This window comes from Puntigrus tetrazona, chromosome 5 (assembly GCF_018831695.1).
Source record: "Puntigrus tetrazona isolate hp1 chromosome 5, ASM1883169v1, whole genome shotgun sequence".
Taxonomy (NCBI): Eukaryota; Metazoa; Chordata; class Actinopteri; order Cypriniformes; family Cyprinidae; genus Puntigrus; species Puntigrus tetrazona.
Window position 1 is genome coordinate 22,085,365 of NC_056703.1, and position 16,361 is coordinate 22,101,725.

The following is a 16,361-nucleotide window of genomic DNA, read 5'->3' on the forward strand; positions in this document are numbered from 1 at the left end:
ATACAAGGTTGTTCATATTCCTCTCTAATTTCCCAGTTATTTCCCCAAGGGTTTCAGAAAACAGTTGACGCAGCAACAGTATCAATATCACAAATGTATTTTATGCCTTCACCTGTGTGCTCATTTCACACAGGGTTGAAGTAAAAGGAAATGACACGTATTACATCATTAATAGCTAGTTCATTTTTGTCTGTGCAAAAGGAGGAAAACAATGCAGGCTAAGTTTCATGAATATTAAAGTTTAATGCCTTACCACTGTGCTTTAATTTCACTTATAACTACAGTTCAAAGTTTGCAGTCTATGATTTTGCTCACCAAGGCTTCATTCAGCTAATTATGGCAAAGCTGATGGCGTTACTCCAGTTTTCAGTCTCATGCGATCCTTAAGAAATCAATCTTAAGATCCTTTTTTTTTTTTTTATTTTTTTTTTTAGTATTATCAATGTTACAAAACTGTTATGCTGCTTAATATTTTTGTGGAAACTGTGACACGTTCATTTCAGCATATTCTTTGCTGATTAGAACGATTAAAACAGTATTTATTTAAAACAGAAATCTTTTGTAACATTATAAACATCTCTGCTGTCATTTGCTGTTCATTTAATGCATCCTTGCTGAATAAAATTAATTTCTTTCAAAGAATTTTTTTTTTTTTTTACAAAAATCCTACTGACTCCAAACTTTTTAGAATGATAATGTAAAACAATATAGAATTTGCTGCTAATTACCCTGTCAACACAATTGTTTTTAAATAAAACTGTAAATGAGTATAATGTAAATGAAGTGTTTTTACATCAAGAGGTTGAACAAATGGAAACTGTGGGCGTCCTATAAAAATCACATAACAATGCCATATACAGTACAATTGGCAATCACATCTTCAGTGCCTCTCACTTCTGCTCCATATGAGCTGATTTCAATAGCAGTGTTAATCTGAGGCGTAAAATGAGGAGAGAAAAACAATGAGGCTTCTGTTTCTCCAGAGGATATCTATGCTTGCCAGCAATGACTGCTGCCCTTTTTATTTACCTTTATGAAGGGTTTTGTCACTGATACAAAAAACAGATCCCACAGGCAACATAACAGACTTATGATTAGCCTTTTTTTTCCTTTTTTTATAAGAAGGATGAGAATTTAACCATTCTGCCTTTGATTTCACTTAATGATTGTGGATGCTTAATAATTCTTAAAAGAAGCATAAAGTATACAAAAAGGCCTTATAATAACGTAACTCATATTTTAGCTTTCCAATGCATCTCAGTTTAAGGAAAAGGTTAGATATTTTTTTCCTATAAATCAAGATTAATTACTGGTCTAAAAACTGACTTTTTTCTTATTGAAAGTATGAGGTTTAGTAATTATTGAGTACGAGTACGTGGCAAAGCCAAGTTCAGGACTGATTTGTGGATCTTTTTAAGCTATTAATTCATTTCTTTTTGAAGTATGACAATATAGAAATGCAGTTTTTTAATTGCATTTGGTTCATTTCATGGCCCCCAGTCTTTCACATGCATGAATGAAAAAAATAAACGATGTGTCTGAGGCTCACTAAGATGCAAATGATTAATTGATCGTATTATTACGTTTCACTTGAATGCTAGTTTGAAACGGATCTGTTGTACCTGAAAAACTAAATAAAAGTTGATGGTAGCCTTTGACTTCCATAGTCAACGACTACAATCAACTGTTTGCTTACCAACAATCAAAACATCTGCTTCTGTATTCAACAAAAAAGAAAATCATAGAGGTTTGTAACATGCGAGTGATTAAATGACAAAACTATCCTTTCTATTTGTCTTATTGTTTATCAAAGATAAACTAAAAATAAAAATAACTGTATTGTTATTTATTTAGCTATTGTAAAATGAAATTACTCGTATAGTAAAATATTTGAAAATGAGTAATTTGGCTGAACTAACGAATCAAAAACTGCACTGGTTTCTGACTAATGTGTGAATAAAACTCCACTCTGTATCTTTCAGGATTCATCAATATGATGTTCGAACCAAGCACAAGCTAGGTTGATTGTCTGAGCATTGTCATAATTGAAAGTGTAATGAAGTACTAGAACAGGAAAAAACAATTTCATGTGCAGGCAGGTGTTTGCTTTACAGAGTGATTAGATGTCATCAAAGGTGACATTTGAGTGCTTAGTGTTAGATAGAAAGAGAGAAAACAAGAGAGAGATCCAGAGACCCACAGGCATCAGCACACCTCAGAGAGAGAGGCCTCCGCCAAAAAGATGCACAGCTGCTCATGCGGAGCGTTTTGATGCTGAACAGACACTGACAAGATTTAGGTGGAAATCCTTCTCTCTTGCATTGCTGTTAGCGATTACACTGACCAACGAAAGTAATTATGGTACAAGCTGTTGATGATCTCGCTGCGGGAAATGCTCTTTTTCTCTGAAATAACATGCGCTGAAGCATCGACTTGCCCTGGAAGAATTGAGAAGCCCTGTATAATTAGGTTGGTTTAGGGTCAAATCCATTCAATAGCTTAAATAAACGTAACCTTTCAATGCAAGAAAAACAGAGAGAAAGAGAGGGAGAGATCCACAATAATGAGAATTTCTCACAGTCGCAGATTTGAAGTCTGACAAACCTTAAAAGCACTGCGCTAAAAAAATACAAATCTAATAAATCGAGCTACTTTATTTCAATAATCAAAAAGAGCTTTGAAAACATTTTTGTTCATGAAACTAAACCTTAAAAAATATCAAAAATATATATAAAAATGTAACTAAAGTTAAAATCAAAGATAAAAATATTAAACTAAAAGCTAATTCAGAACATTAATAAAACTACGATAGTTTAAAAATAATTTGTAGTGTTTATAGTGTCTTTTTTCAGCTGTCTTCATGTCCCTGTGTTCCCGTGTTAATGTACCGGATGCTCCTTTCCACATTAATTACAATAAATAGGCTCTGAAACTTTGAAATGTTGCAGAAACACAGAGTCCACATAGTTTATAATCATAAACATCTTGATTTCTAAATGTGACATTTTACACTTGACACAAAGCTTTAAAATCTTGGATAAACTATTAATTTTAAATATAAATACAAGCTTTATGTAGTTTCCTTAAACAATAGAAGGCATCAATATTCCATATTAAAATTTGGGAAAACACAAGAGTAGTTCTTCCTGCAACAGATCCTCTTGACAGAAACATTTGAGAATAAAGAGCAAAAAATAAATGGATAAAACGAAGCTACTGAAGTATTGCACTTTCATTGCAGTGTTTTGTACTTGAGGCAACAAAGGTACAGAAGTAGAGTGTGAGAAACCGCATTAGAAACGGAAAGAAAAGATGAGAGGGAGTGAGAGAGATTGCTTGTAGCATATTGCTGGAGGGACGAAGCCGGTCTAGACTGAATACTAAGCAAAACAGACAGCAGCAGATGCTAGCAGCAGTCTGTTGTCAGGGGAAATGCCTCCCACATGACAACAGAGAAAAGAGCACACAGGCACATGCAGGCCAAAGGGATCCCCCTGGAGCACAACATCCCTATTACAGAGAGGACGGGGCAAAACCGTTCACTTTACAGGACTTTATAGACCCTATAAAAGACGGACTAGCAGAAGGAAGGAGTCCCACTGGAGGAGCTGCCAAAATGAGCGTTTGGATTTTGTGTATGTGAACCTGTCACACAATGGTTCTTGAGGACGGTTCTTACCTTGGCTTTGTTGATAGTGCAGTGCAGGGCATTGTTCTCCTGATCATACAGAAGGCTGAAGTCCAGAGTGCCAAGCGTAGCTGCAAGTAAACAGACAAAAAAAAAAAAACAATCAACCAAACAGTTCATCTCCAGGGCAGACCACAGCATATGCAACAGCAATTAGCAAGCTGTTTAAGCCATATTTTTCGCTCCTCCAGAGACCATCTGATGTCAATTGTACACAAAAAGGCAAAGAGCTTTGTCAGATTGACAAGCTCTAATTTGAATTTGATTGGCCTGCTGCTATCAGGTACTGGGCTGCAATGAACACTTGCATCGGATTCAATGCATTTTTTATTTATTTATTTTTTATTCATAATGGATATATTACTTTAATCAAAAGCTATAGTTACCAAAGATTTTTTTCAAAATAAATCAAATTTTAAATAAAAAAATAGTCTTTTGAGCTTTATAATTATCAAAATATCTAAAAAATATTAGATTATTAGTTGCCACAACTGTTTTCAACATTTGTAACAATCAGAAATGTTTCTTGATCACCAAATCAGAACAGAAAATTAAAATTTAGCTTTGCTTTCCTATGAATATATTACAGTTTTAAAATGTTAAATAAACACTTTTCTTTAAAAGACATAAAAAATTTGTATGTCCTTTTGAAAATTCTATGTTATGTTAAAGCTGCTTTGATTTGATTCACTTGAGGATAGTGAGTGGAGTAACCGACAAGAAGAGTGACTTGAGACAGACCAGATGATAGGGAAAGATTTAGTTTTAAAACAAAATGCAAAGGTGAGATGCTTAACGAGCGATCGACAGACGGATCAGTGCAGCTTCTGCAGTAATGCGGTCGATGTACAGGTCAATCGTGCTGAAGAAGGAGCTGAGCTGCAAGGTGAAGCTCGCGATATACCGCTCGATCTTCGCTCCTCTCACCTATGGTCAAGAGCTTTGGGTCAAGACAGAAAGGATGAGATCGTGGATACAAGCAGCCGAGATGAGTTTCCTCCATAGGATGGCTGGGCGCTCCCTTAGAGATAGGGTGAGGAGTTCAGTCACTCGGAGTAGACCCGCTGCTCCTCTACATTGAGAGAGGCAAGCTGAGGTGGCTCGGGCATCTGTTCTGGATGCCTCCCGGACAACCTCCCGATGGAGGTGTTTCAGGCATGAAGACCTAGAACAGGCCCTGGGAAGACCTAGAACTCGCTGGCTGGCCTATGAGCCTCGGTGTTCCCCCGGAAGAGCTGGAGGAAGTCTCTGGGGAGAGGGGAGTCTGGGCATTCCTACTTAAGACTGCTGACCCTGCGACCCACCCCCGGATAAGTGGAAGAAAATAGATGGATGGCAAAAGTGCATGTTTGGCAATATATTGCATTTTATAAAGCCTGTTGACCTTTGTCATTTATCTAAAACTGGTTTTGGAAGATTTCTTTCTTTTATTTTCAAAACATTTTCTTATTTATTTGTTTCCAAAGTGTTTGTTGATTTAAAATTTTGTATACCTAGGCTATTGGAAAGTGAGTTAAAAAGGGAAAACTCAAACAAACTAACAATGAACAAGGCTAAATTGCTAATTTGAAAGTGAAAGTAAAATGCACGCTGTGCTTTCACAAGCTATTTAAAAAAGAAGGAAAATGACTAAACAACAGGAAGCCCAGTCCATGGTGATACTGGTACCAGGCCTAAAAAAAAAAAAAAAAATAGAAGAAGCCAATTTTAACAGTAATTTAATCCTATTTTCCTATTTCCGTGGAGCTATTTTTCCCCGGAATGAGCTGTGAAGTAGATTTGATAGTGATAGTCAAACGTCCTATTGTGTGAAACTACAAAAGCTGTGACTTCCTAAAAATGTGTGAGACACCAGGACAACCAGGAGCTAAATTGCCTTTTTCTCTGTTATCCTTAGAATTCTGGACCTTCCTCACTGATAAGCGTCAAGCCAATAGTGTCATGCCCCTGAATGTGAACCTCCCTGCTGCTTCTGCCTCGTATGAATGTGGCCATGAGAACCAGAGTCAAATCTCATATGGACTCCTAGCAGGTGGCCTTCAGCTACACTCGGCAGAGAGCATCATAAGTTCAAGGGCATTGAACATACTAGAGTATTCAACCGACCAACCTTATCATTAAACCAATTACCCTCAGCAAGATGACTGAGGAAAAAACTCCAGTGGCTTAAGTTTTGATCTAACTTGTCTAAAATAACATCAGATTCAGGGCACTACATCATAACCAATATAAGCCATGGCACCCATAAGAGCTCCTGTTGCCATGATTTAAGAGTGCATTTGTTGAACCTTAAAGGGATGAATTTCTTTCTCCTGCAGATTATTAACACAGATTAAGATATTTGGAAGAATATTGTTAACCAAACAGTTTCTGCTACCCAATAAATTCTGTAGTATATATATCTAACAGTAAATACTACATGCATTGTTCAAACTAGAGCAACTTAATGGTGAGTAAATGACAGATTTTTTTTTAGGATGAGCCATCCCTTTAATGCCAAATGTCATCCCCTCATTTGTGTGTGTGTGTGTGTGTGTATTGTATATTCTTATATGAGAGGAATCAGTGGGATTAAACCAGGCCTGCGTTTAATTACCCAAACTGGTAACCAGCAATGCGTGACTTCAATCTCTAATGCAGAGAGCACTGTCATCAGTGATGAGCTTTTCTATTCTGCAATTATGATGAATTTTATTATCTTATGCTATTTTACCCATGAAGGCTATGAATAGATTATCATTGGTGAGGATGGAGGAAATTATGGACAGAGCAAACACATTGGCGCAGTGCTCGTACTACAGCAAAAAAGAAATGTCAGTCATGTTTGAAATTATAAACGTTAGGTGAAATTTAAACTTCAATTTACTTAGAAACAACTTCAGTGTTAAATTTTGTATAGTATAGGAAAACTACAAATATATTCTTCTAGAATAATGAATAATAGCAATACATTTTTTTATGTGTATATGCAATGAACATTAAATAGGCCAGTGACCATCAAATTGCAGTAAACAGTAAATCGATGGACAGAAAAGCAGTAGTTTGCATGATTCATTCAAGCTGCTTCTGCATGCTATGAACTTGTGCGTGCTGAACAGTGTTTAGTCTATATATGATGGGATGAGAAACCTAGATAAAACTGCATGGAATGAACAAAAATGGAACGTTTTTGATGAAATTATTGTATAATAGAATCAAATCTTTAAAACATCATCTTTTGATATTTACTGTTTCTATGGTTACATCAGCGCTGTCGCAGGGATTACCTGTGCATTCAGACGTTATTCGATTCCCGCCCGCTCTTGTATGTACAAAACAATTTGTGTCACAGCTGTTGGTAAATACTGACTGTGTGAATGGAGCCATAGAAATGCACAGAGAGGAAAAAAATAATGCACAGAGAATGTAAAATGGAAGGGTAGCAGGATTATCCGTCTATTACCATTAACTTCAGAGCGTACCGCTATATGTTCACGTCAGCTGAAGAACAGCCTTACACCACCTCACTCAGTCTATAATCATACACACACACACCCCTCACTTAGTTTCCCACTCTGGACCACTTTACACTTCAACAACCTCCGCCTGAAGAGCATTGGCCATCGACAGATTTTGATTGAGAGGGAAGGCCAACCTGCAAAAATATGCCTTGTCCATTCTTAGCATTTCTAGCATATGATCCACATGAACCCGAAAGGCTTCTTATTGAGGATTTCTCTGAAGGATGAAACCCAACCTTGCAAATGAGATGTCAAACATTGCGATTGCTTTGATCATGACAAACTTGTTCTAAATTTTTGTCCACATAACAGAAAATGGAAGTAATGAGCTTGCCGGTGAACAGTCGTCTGGGATTATGTTTTTCTGTGGTTAGCTGCCAGTTTCCCAGCTTTTCAGGACAGACGGCATTATGGCCTCTGCCAAAACAGCGGAAGGAAACAAACAGTGCTGGAATTAGCGGAAAAAAAAAACTAAATCGTATCCACTCCATCCTTGCTGGTTTTGTTATTTTGGGCTGTACACATGACTGTAGTCTGGGCTTTTCTTTCTGCTGCAGTTTAAACTCTGAATTGGATGACAGGTGGTAATTAAGGGGAGGTATTCTTGAGGATACATATTTAGACTTAAAAGAGTCACTGTAATTAAATACTCTATTAATTTGTGCAGACTCTCAAGATTCACTAACCTTAGGATTTCTTTTCTCCTGTCGGATAATAAAATCCCCATGAATAGGAGTCATAAGTAGGGAACAGAATGTGTGCTTACACTCGGTCACTTCATGCACGTCCACTAATCAGGGGGGATGCATTTAGTTGTTCAGGTCACATATGTAAAAGTTATATCAGCATAAAAATCATCATCAAAAATTAATATTTTTCTGACACAATGCTGACATTTTCTCAGTTCGGCTTTCTCCTATTAAAGCTGAGATTACTACCAGGCATAAAGAACAATAAGATTAAAAACATATATATTTTACAAATTAAGATTAGATTAAATAGACTAGATCTATTAGAAGAATAGATACATTTCCAGTATTCTTTTTCATTTTTGTTTTTAGATAAAAATTGTCGTTTCTGAGCTTTTGTACATATAAAAACGATGACACACAAAGTAAATGAACAAAGATGATAACATTTCTTCAAGATAGCCTTTTTTTTTTTAAACATGAAAAGGCAAGCAGGCATAACTGAACAGCAGACCCATCTTACTCTGAATTCAGATATATTTTTCAACTAAAATAAATAAAATAAATAAAAATATTATACAGTTATAACATGATTTAATATTATTATAAAATAAACTAAAAGAAATAAAAATATTATACAGTTATAAAATGATTTAATAGTGTTTATTTATTTTAATTCATTTATTTTTATGAAATGAATGTAGAGTCCATGTAGAGTTTGATGACTGTTTTCATGAACAAAAATTCAAGGGACAGGACACTATATTTTATAATAATGACCCACACACGAGCACGCAATCATGAATGACACACATGGACAGAGAGACAGCATAATATGGAAATTTTCAAAAAAAAAAAAAAAAAAAATTGTTGCTCTGGATTTTCAACACGCAGATCAGCACTGTCCGCATTGTGCCATCAACTTCAGCATGGAGAAATCTAGTTCAATCTTATGCTGTGTAAGCTGCATTTTATCTTCCAGCTTGCAAAACCGGTTTTAAAACTCTTGGCTTATGGACTGATGTACATTCTTGTCCACGTGTAATAGGATGTTGGTTAACTTTATGGCTTATGCAGATTGTGGAGCTTGTGATTGCTTAGTGTGATATGTGTGACACGCATGCAATTCCATTAAAGTTTTTTGCTTGCTCTGAGGATCTCATTTGTCCTCTCATCTTCTGCAAACCCCCACACATAGACCTCACATTGCCACTCATTTATGACCAGAGACTCAGTCACTGCTCATTACATCCACCACAATTACGGCCAGAGGAAATATAATCAACATTGACTGATTTGATGGCCTCTGGTTACTTCCACTGTATCTGAGGAGATGCCAATATCCTCAGCACACTGCAACCTTTACTTGGTGAGAGAGCCTGGCGGAGAACAGCTGGGCTTGACAGGACATTTGCTGGTATTTGTAATCTCATGAACAACAGTCCACATGAGCACACGTAAAACAAACTAGAAAGCTATCAGAGTTCAAGGCTCAGGGCAGTGTTTGGATTTAACAGGAAGTCGACCGGCAGGGAAGATAAAACAAGCCGACATGAAAGGTATGTAGTCTGGAGTTCAGATTGTAAATATATATCTGCACTCGTTCCATACACATTCATGGCTAAATATGAGAGAATCAGTCATATTATACAGTTTGTTACTACAGATGGGAAGTGTGTGGCTCCTGCTTTCTATTAGGAGATTTCTTCCTAATGGAAAATGTGTGACAAGTTTATTTCATTTAGACACGTTCAATTTTGTGACCTTCAGCGTGCATGACAAGCCAAACAATACGAAACGCATCCAGACATAACAAAAGATCCATCATAATCCTGGGTTTGAAATGAATTTCTGCAGTATTTTCATTAGTGCTGATGTTTTCCAGGGTACTCTTTTAAGCCTCCAAAATCTCCCTTGTCTTCACAAATCGATTCATTTCACTTTCTTACGCAGTTCAGAGAGGAGGTTCCCAGTGATGAGGTATAAAATAGGTTACTGTCAACAATCAGTGCGAGTTGCTCTTCAAGAGCTTATTTCATTTGAATGGCCTACTAAAATAACAACATAGATATGAGTGGTGTTTGGTGCAGAACTTACCACTGCTATGCTAAGGTAATTTGGGTGGTTGCTATATGGTTGCTAGGGTGTTCTGGATGGATGCTTACTGGCTCGAGTCAACAGAGCACACCTTCAATTCTAGATATGGCTCAGGTCTCTTCTTCAAATTTAAAGGGCTTTTTTGCTGCTAGCTGAAAATAAGTTCACAAAAGCAGTAAACATTTCCTCGAACTGCACAATTTTAGATCTCATTTGTTCGTAACACAAACGGTGGAGAAAAATGCATGCATTAGTGTTTTGTTTCATGCACTTTTTCTGATTTTGTTAAAAACTATGATGAAAAATATTTGTTGGTGAACTTTTTCCCCAAGACTGAAACAAGACGATGACGAAGGCAATAAACAATAAATGAGACTATAACAACAAATTGCATCATGTATATAACATGTGTATGTGTGTGTGTTTATGTATATATGTGTATATGTATATATATATATATATATATATATATATATATATATATATATATATATATATATATATATAGATATATATATGTATATATATATATATATAGATATATATATATATATATATATATATATATATATATATATATATATATATATATATATATATATATATATATATATATATATATATATATATATATATATATATATATATATATATATATATATATACACATACACACATATACACACACACAAAATAATATGCATCACAATTTTTACATCTTGTAGTGTGTGCTGCAACCAGATTTCGTAATCGGTTATATTAAAACTCCCTAATATAAAAGTCTGGCTTAAGACTAAATGCAAAATAGCTGAGAAAATGAACACAATTATGCACCTTGGCTTGATTCTTAGGGTTACATTTTAACAACAATAATTAAAAACCATTCATCCAATTCAAAGGAAACATTATTAGATTACACGAAATGTTCAAGCATTCAATCTTAAAAAGTTGTTTTTAAAGAACGAAGCTCAAAAAAAGCAACATTTCATGTTTACTTTGGCCACCTCAGTGGAAACATCATTATTCAATTTAGTAATGCAGACCGAGCAGAAAAATCGAGTTATTTTTAAATATACAGAACAAAACAAAGATGAAAAAAGGAAAGGAGTCTTTTTTTTTTTTTTTTTTTAAATGTAGTGCAGATACGACAAACAGACAAATTATAATCTATATATGAGAAAGAGAGAGAGAGAGAGTTTCATTTGTGGCCGGGCCCCAGTGTGATTGCAGTTAAGTCTGGCATCCATTAGTCTTGCTCTCTATCAACACCCTGAGAGACAAAGGTCTGCTCAAAGGCTCTAACGATTTTCTTATTGATGGTGAGGGAGGCAGAGGAGATGAACAGCAAATAACTGAATTAAACAGCACGGCTGAGACACTGCACTGAGATCACATTTCTATGATACATGTTCCCACATGTGGCTATTCGTGAATCTGAAAAGAAAGGTGTATAGCTCACAAAAACAAAAGCTAGCCATATGGACAAAGAATGGAAGTGCCCGATCCCTGCCATAATACCATTTCTTATCTCTGTCACGACGGATGGACGTGCTTCCAATTGCTGTCCTTGTCATGTAATTGCCCTAACAGAATGGACGGCCTGACAGGCACTTTGATAAAAGGTTAGATATGTGCTCGGGCTGTAAGAGAGGCTGGACACAGCTATGGTGTGTCTGATCTAAGCAGGACCAAAGGTGGTTAAGCCTCAGACGGATCCGGCAAGGACCACCCACCGACCGTCTGAGGCAGGCGGTACACAAACCTGGCCGAGATACAGAGAACTAGGCAGTTTCAATCTGGCTGGCTGGCTTTCTGGGAATATGGGTGGACCTAGATATGAAGTTGTGTTTACAAAGTAGCAGGTTGATATAATGGGTGCTTTTGAGGAAGAACATTTCTACTAATTTTGTTTGTTTGATTAGTTGCCTGTACAGCCGGTTGGAAGGCCGACACTGTTGATGAAGTTTAACAATCTTCTCCCTCTTTCATATGCATTTTATTAAGAAACTCCATAATTATTTATACCCCTAAAAATGTAAAAACAAACACACTGAAATGAGTTGCTTGTACAAGTTTAAAACACTCTTGGAGTCGATCTGTCTTGCATAAATGCACGCTGAAGTTGATTTAGCAGATGTGTTCAAGAGAATTTGGGAGTGCATAAATTTCAGGTCAGTAAAAAAATGTATTAATATATTTATTTCACTTGTTTCAACTAATTGACACTCAAATTTAATATATATATATATATATATATATATATATATATATATATATATATATATATATATATATATATATATATACACACACACACACACACACACATATATTATATTACACACACACACACAAAATGGTATGCAAAACTCTGGGCACCCCTTGCAGAATCAGTGAAAAATCTTAACAAAATAAGAGAGAGTATATTTGGGAACCCTTGGTTGTCAATACTATGCGTGTTAACCTGCATGATCCACGACAGTTTTTTTTGTTTTGTGACAGTTTCACCCCCAGCTCTTAATACATCTTGTTTCTTCTGGATCAGTGACTGTTTGAAGCTTTTTTTGTTTGAGTACCTAAACTGTCCTCAGTGTAAAAAGATGGATCTCAAAATCATACAGTAACTGTTGGAAAGGGTTCAAATATGCAAAAGATATTGGAAAAAATGAAGAATCTGCAGGACATGGAGGATTTTTTTCTTTTTTTATTAAACAGTGGTTTAATGAAAATTTCAGCTCATGCTGTAAACTCAGTTCCTGGTAAGTCACAACCCTGCAGAGATTAAATTCAGTCCACACACACTTTGCATATTATATATACATATTAGTGGTGTCAAAATTAGCGAGTTAGCACATGCAATACATTTTTCTAGTTAACGCGTTAAATATATTTAACAAAGGCAATTGAGTTGGCCACCACACTCACATCTGCTTCTTAAGTCATTTTTTCCCTTTACAAGAAGTGCATTCATTCAGTATCGGAACGCCTTTATGATCACATTTAAAAACGTATGCAATTGATAATTGTAAAGGGCTCTTTATGGTAATTTGCAGCAGAGATGTTAAATTCAGTTTCTAGAGGGCTGCACAGGACCCTGCTCTCACACAAATACCATGTAGTTTTCAAATAAGCCTGAAGGACTCAATAAGTTGGATAAGGTGTGTTTAATTTGGACGAATCTAAACTCTGCAGGGCTGCGACCCTCCAGGAACTGAGTTTGACACCCCGGTTTAGAGCATAAGACGAGGCAGATTTTTATCCCTAAGAAAATGTAATTAAAGAGAGCAATTTTCAGTAAACCAAGATTTAATAAAAAAAAAAGCAATTTTATGTTTAGTTCCACCCCCGGCTACTAAAACCATACTGAAAAGAGAAGTCAGAACTGACATGTGTACCAAACTGTAACCAAACATGTTTGTGCTTTCAGTACCTTTCAGCGTTTCAATACAATTTGTGTAGAATTAATACCATTCAATAAAGAAATATTTTAATGATTCTCACCAAGACTGCATTTATCAGGTCATGCTCTCTGCCACTGAAATATTTTGTAATATAATTATATATTTATAAAAATTATATTTATGTTTTTTTATTATTAATTATTGCTTTAAACAGCATGTGTCTGTATGTAAACCAGGCAGCGACGGTGGTCGTGACACCTTTGAAAAGACATACGGCACAAAACAGTGCCAAATAGCAGCACCGGTTAAAGGTACAAGTTATTTTTATTTGTTTTTTCTTTATGATGTGTGGGCTGATATGACAGCTGTCTTGCACTTGGTAATGTACAAAACATTAAAACGTTGATATACTAGCATTTTATGCCCTCTGATCCCTTAAATAAAAGAATGAATTGGATGTACGGGAGGCAGAATATGAAATATCTAAGAAAGAAAGAAAGACAGAAAGAAAAATAAACTACTGCTATCCTTGAAAAACTTGAAATTGAAAATGCCTGTGGCGACTGTGGTGCTCTAAAATATATAGAGGAATCATTTATAATGGCCTCTGTGTGGCATCTTGTTTATTGTATTGTTTTTGTTGATGGGCTACATATGAAGGGCTTTAAGACTTGTCCAGGTTCCTCATTTTAGAGAGAAACTGTGGGAGTGTAAGTGCCTCTAGACTGCTCATACAGAGCAAATGAAACCATTTCTATTAGCTGCTGCTACAATGTTAATGAATATTTGTATTGCTTTTGCATGTGAATTACTGAGACGCTTAATAAAAAGTCATTCACACACTGACATAATGCAAAAAAAAAGTAGTCTAGACAACCATCTACCTTAGTTTAGGGGTGAAAATATTCCACATTGTCTACCGAAAGGCTTGTTTTTGAGTAAATGAGAGATGGCCTGGAACGGCAGACACAACCCACCCCTTCTGCTGTCGTCTGGAGCATGTTTGCAGTGCTCCGTCCTCCATCGAGGGATTGATGCGTCCCCACGGCCTGCATTGCTGATAGAGGTCTAATACTCTATGTGTGTCTTGGGAAGGGCAGACCAATGAATCAAAGAATGACATAAGACCGACTGCCAAGAATAAAGAGAAAGTGAGGTCCCGTAGGAAAGAAAAACGACTTTATATCTCAATTGTTTTTCTAGATAGAAATCAGATTAAAGAGCAAATGAGATGTTTGGCTTTAGCTCCAGAATGTCTCCAACAGAGGTCCAGAAGAGAGCTCAACAATCACCTTAAACTGTACTGCGACTGGCTTTCAAGATCAAATAATCTGGGCTATGGAAGCTAAACACAGGATTTGCAAAAACAGTGGTCCTGGCATAAAATCTTTGAAAGCTAATTCAGGTTTTTTGTTTGAGGGACTAAGCAGACAAAATTTGTCAATTTGACGCAAATGACAATTTCGCTCAAACACCTGCTATTTTGCAAAGTTACCTATAAATACACTTCACTGCAGATTCCACAAAGTTATTCCACAAACAATTTGTATTAATTTTCACACAAATTATCTACCCAGGCTCATTGGAAATGCTCAAAACTTCAAAAATGTGCCTGTAGCAGCAATAAGTGCCTGTAACAATGTAAGCACTCACTGGACATTTCGGTTTTAAACTTTATTTCAAGGTGTACTTGATACACGTTGCATGCACTTACTATTACGAATAACTATAAATGATAAATAATTGCATGCAAGTAACCTGAAGCTAAACCCTATCCATACAGTAACTACATGCAGTTAATTAATATTAGTCAGTACTTAAATGTATCATTAAACAAGGACTCATATAAACCGTAAGGCAAGTAATAATGGTGTTAGCCGCTAGTTGTGTGCTAACAAAAATGTTTACTATCTTTTTTTCAGAATTTGTCACCAAATGTTGCACTTTTCAAAGGAGTCTGGAAAGATGTTCCGGATAACTCTGACTGGCATGTAAATGAAAGTACCACATCTGAGCAATAATTGTTTTTCACTGGGATATTATGGATGTAGGAAATTGAACGGACTGACACAGATGCTATACACCACAGCATTGCAGCATCTGTGTATTTTCTTTTCACTATTCCTGGCAATTTACATATGTCTCCATTTATCAACCATAACATTTGTCTTGCATCAATCTCTTTTATAGCTCTCCAGAAATGTAGCTTGGCAACCGCTTATCAAATAAGGGCTTCACAATCCCCAAATATATATTAGAAAAATTATCAAACTTGAAAAACAAACCCATCACTTTAATGAAGAAAATAAAAACACAATTTTTTGTTTTTAAAAATGTTTGTGAAAAAACAGTGGCCCCTCCACTTCCTCAGCAAACATCTTTTATCTGTAGAAAGTGCACCTGTAGAGTGCTTGTCAAAATAACCTTGAATTGTAAAAGGCAGCCAATCTGTCAAATTATGGCAAAAATAAAGAGGCCATTTCCAGAGCCATGGCTGTGTGGTTTGAGCCATGAACAGGAATGTGTTTGTGTGTCCATGTCAGAGACAAAACAGAAGCAAAGAGAGAAAGTGTGTGTGTGTGTGTGAGAGAGAGAGATGATTAAAGAGGAGGGAGGACTCCTGACAAGCCTGCAATGGAGGATGGAACCAGATGACTCTTCCCCCTCCTTTAGTAAACATTTCTGGAAAAAGACAATTAGCACAGCCGCAGTGGTCGATATAGATTAGCTTTATATATATAGACCTGTTTTGGGTCTTTTTCAGAAATGTGGCTGATGTATTAATTGCCACTACTGAGAAAATTTAATTACAATAGATACTGATAATTGAAATAAATACACCGCTTCTCATTTCTAGTTTTTTTCCCCTAATGCATGCAAAGCCCCTTTTTTCATGTACAAAGAAAGCTTTATGATTTAGAGACCATTCTGTCCGCCTACGCTATTTTGTAATTGTTAGTCTATGTATATTATGCATCAAACAAAT

General features: G+C 36.0%; 1 protein-coding gene across 2 annotated transcripts in view; it reads right to left on the bottom strand.

Moving 5' to 3' along the window:
- The window catches only part of doc2b (double C2-like domains, beta), a 70,727-nt gene that overhangs the window by 40,066 nt on the left and 14,300 nt on the right, over window positions 1-16,361 (bottom strand). The window contains exon 2 of one of the 2 annotated variants that reach the window (XM_043240131.1): window positions 3,680-3,759. The exons of the other annotated variant lie outside the window; for it this stretch is intronic. Coding sequence (XP_043096066.1) covers window positions 3,680-3,759 — 80 coding nt within the window. The remainder of the gene's footprint in view (window positions 1-3,679; window positions 3,760-16,361) is intronic. 2 annotated transcript variants of the gene reach the window in all.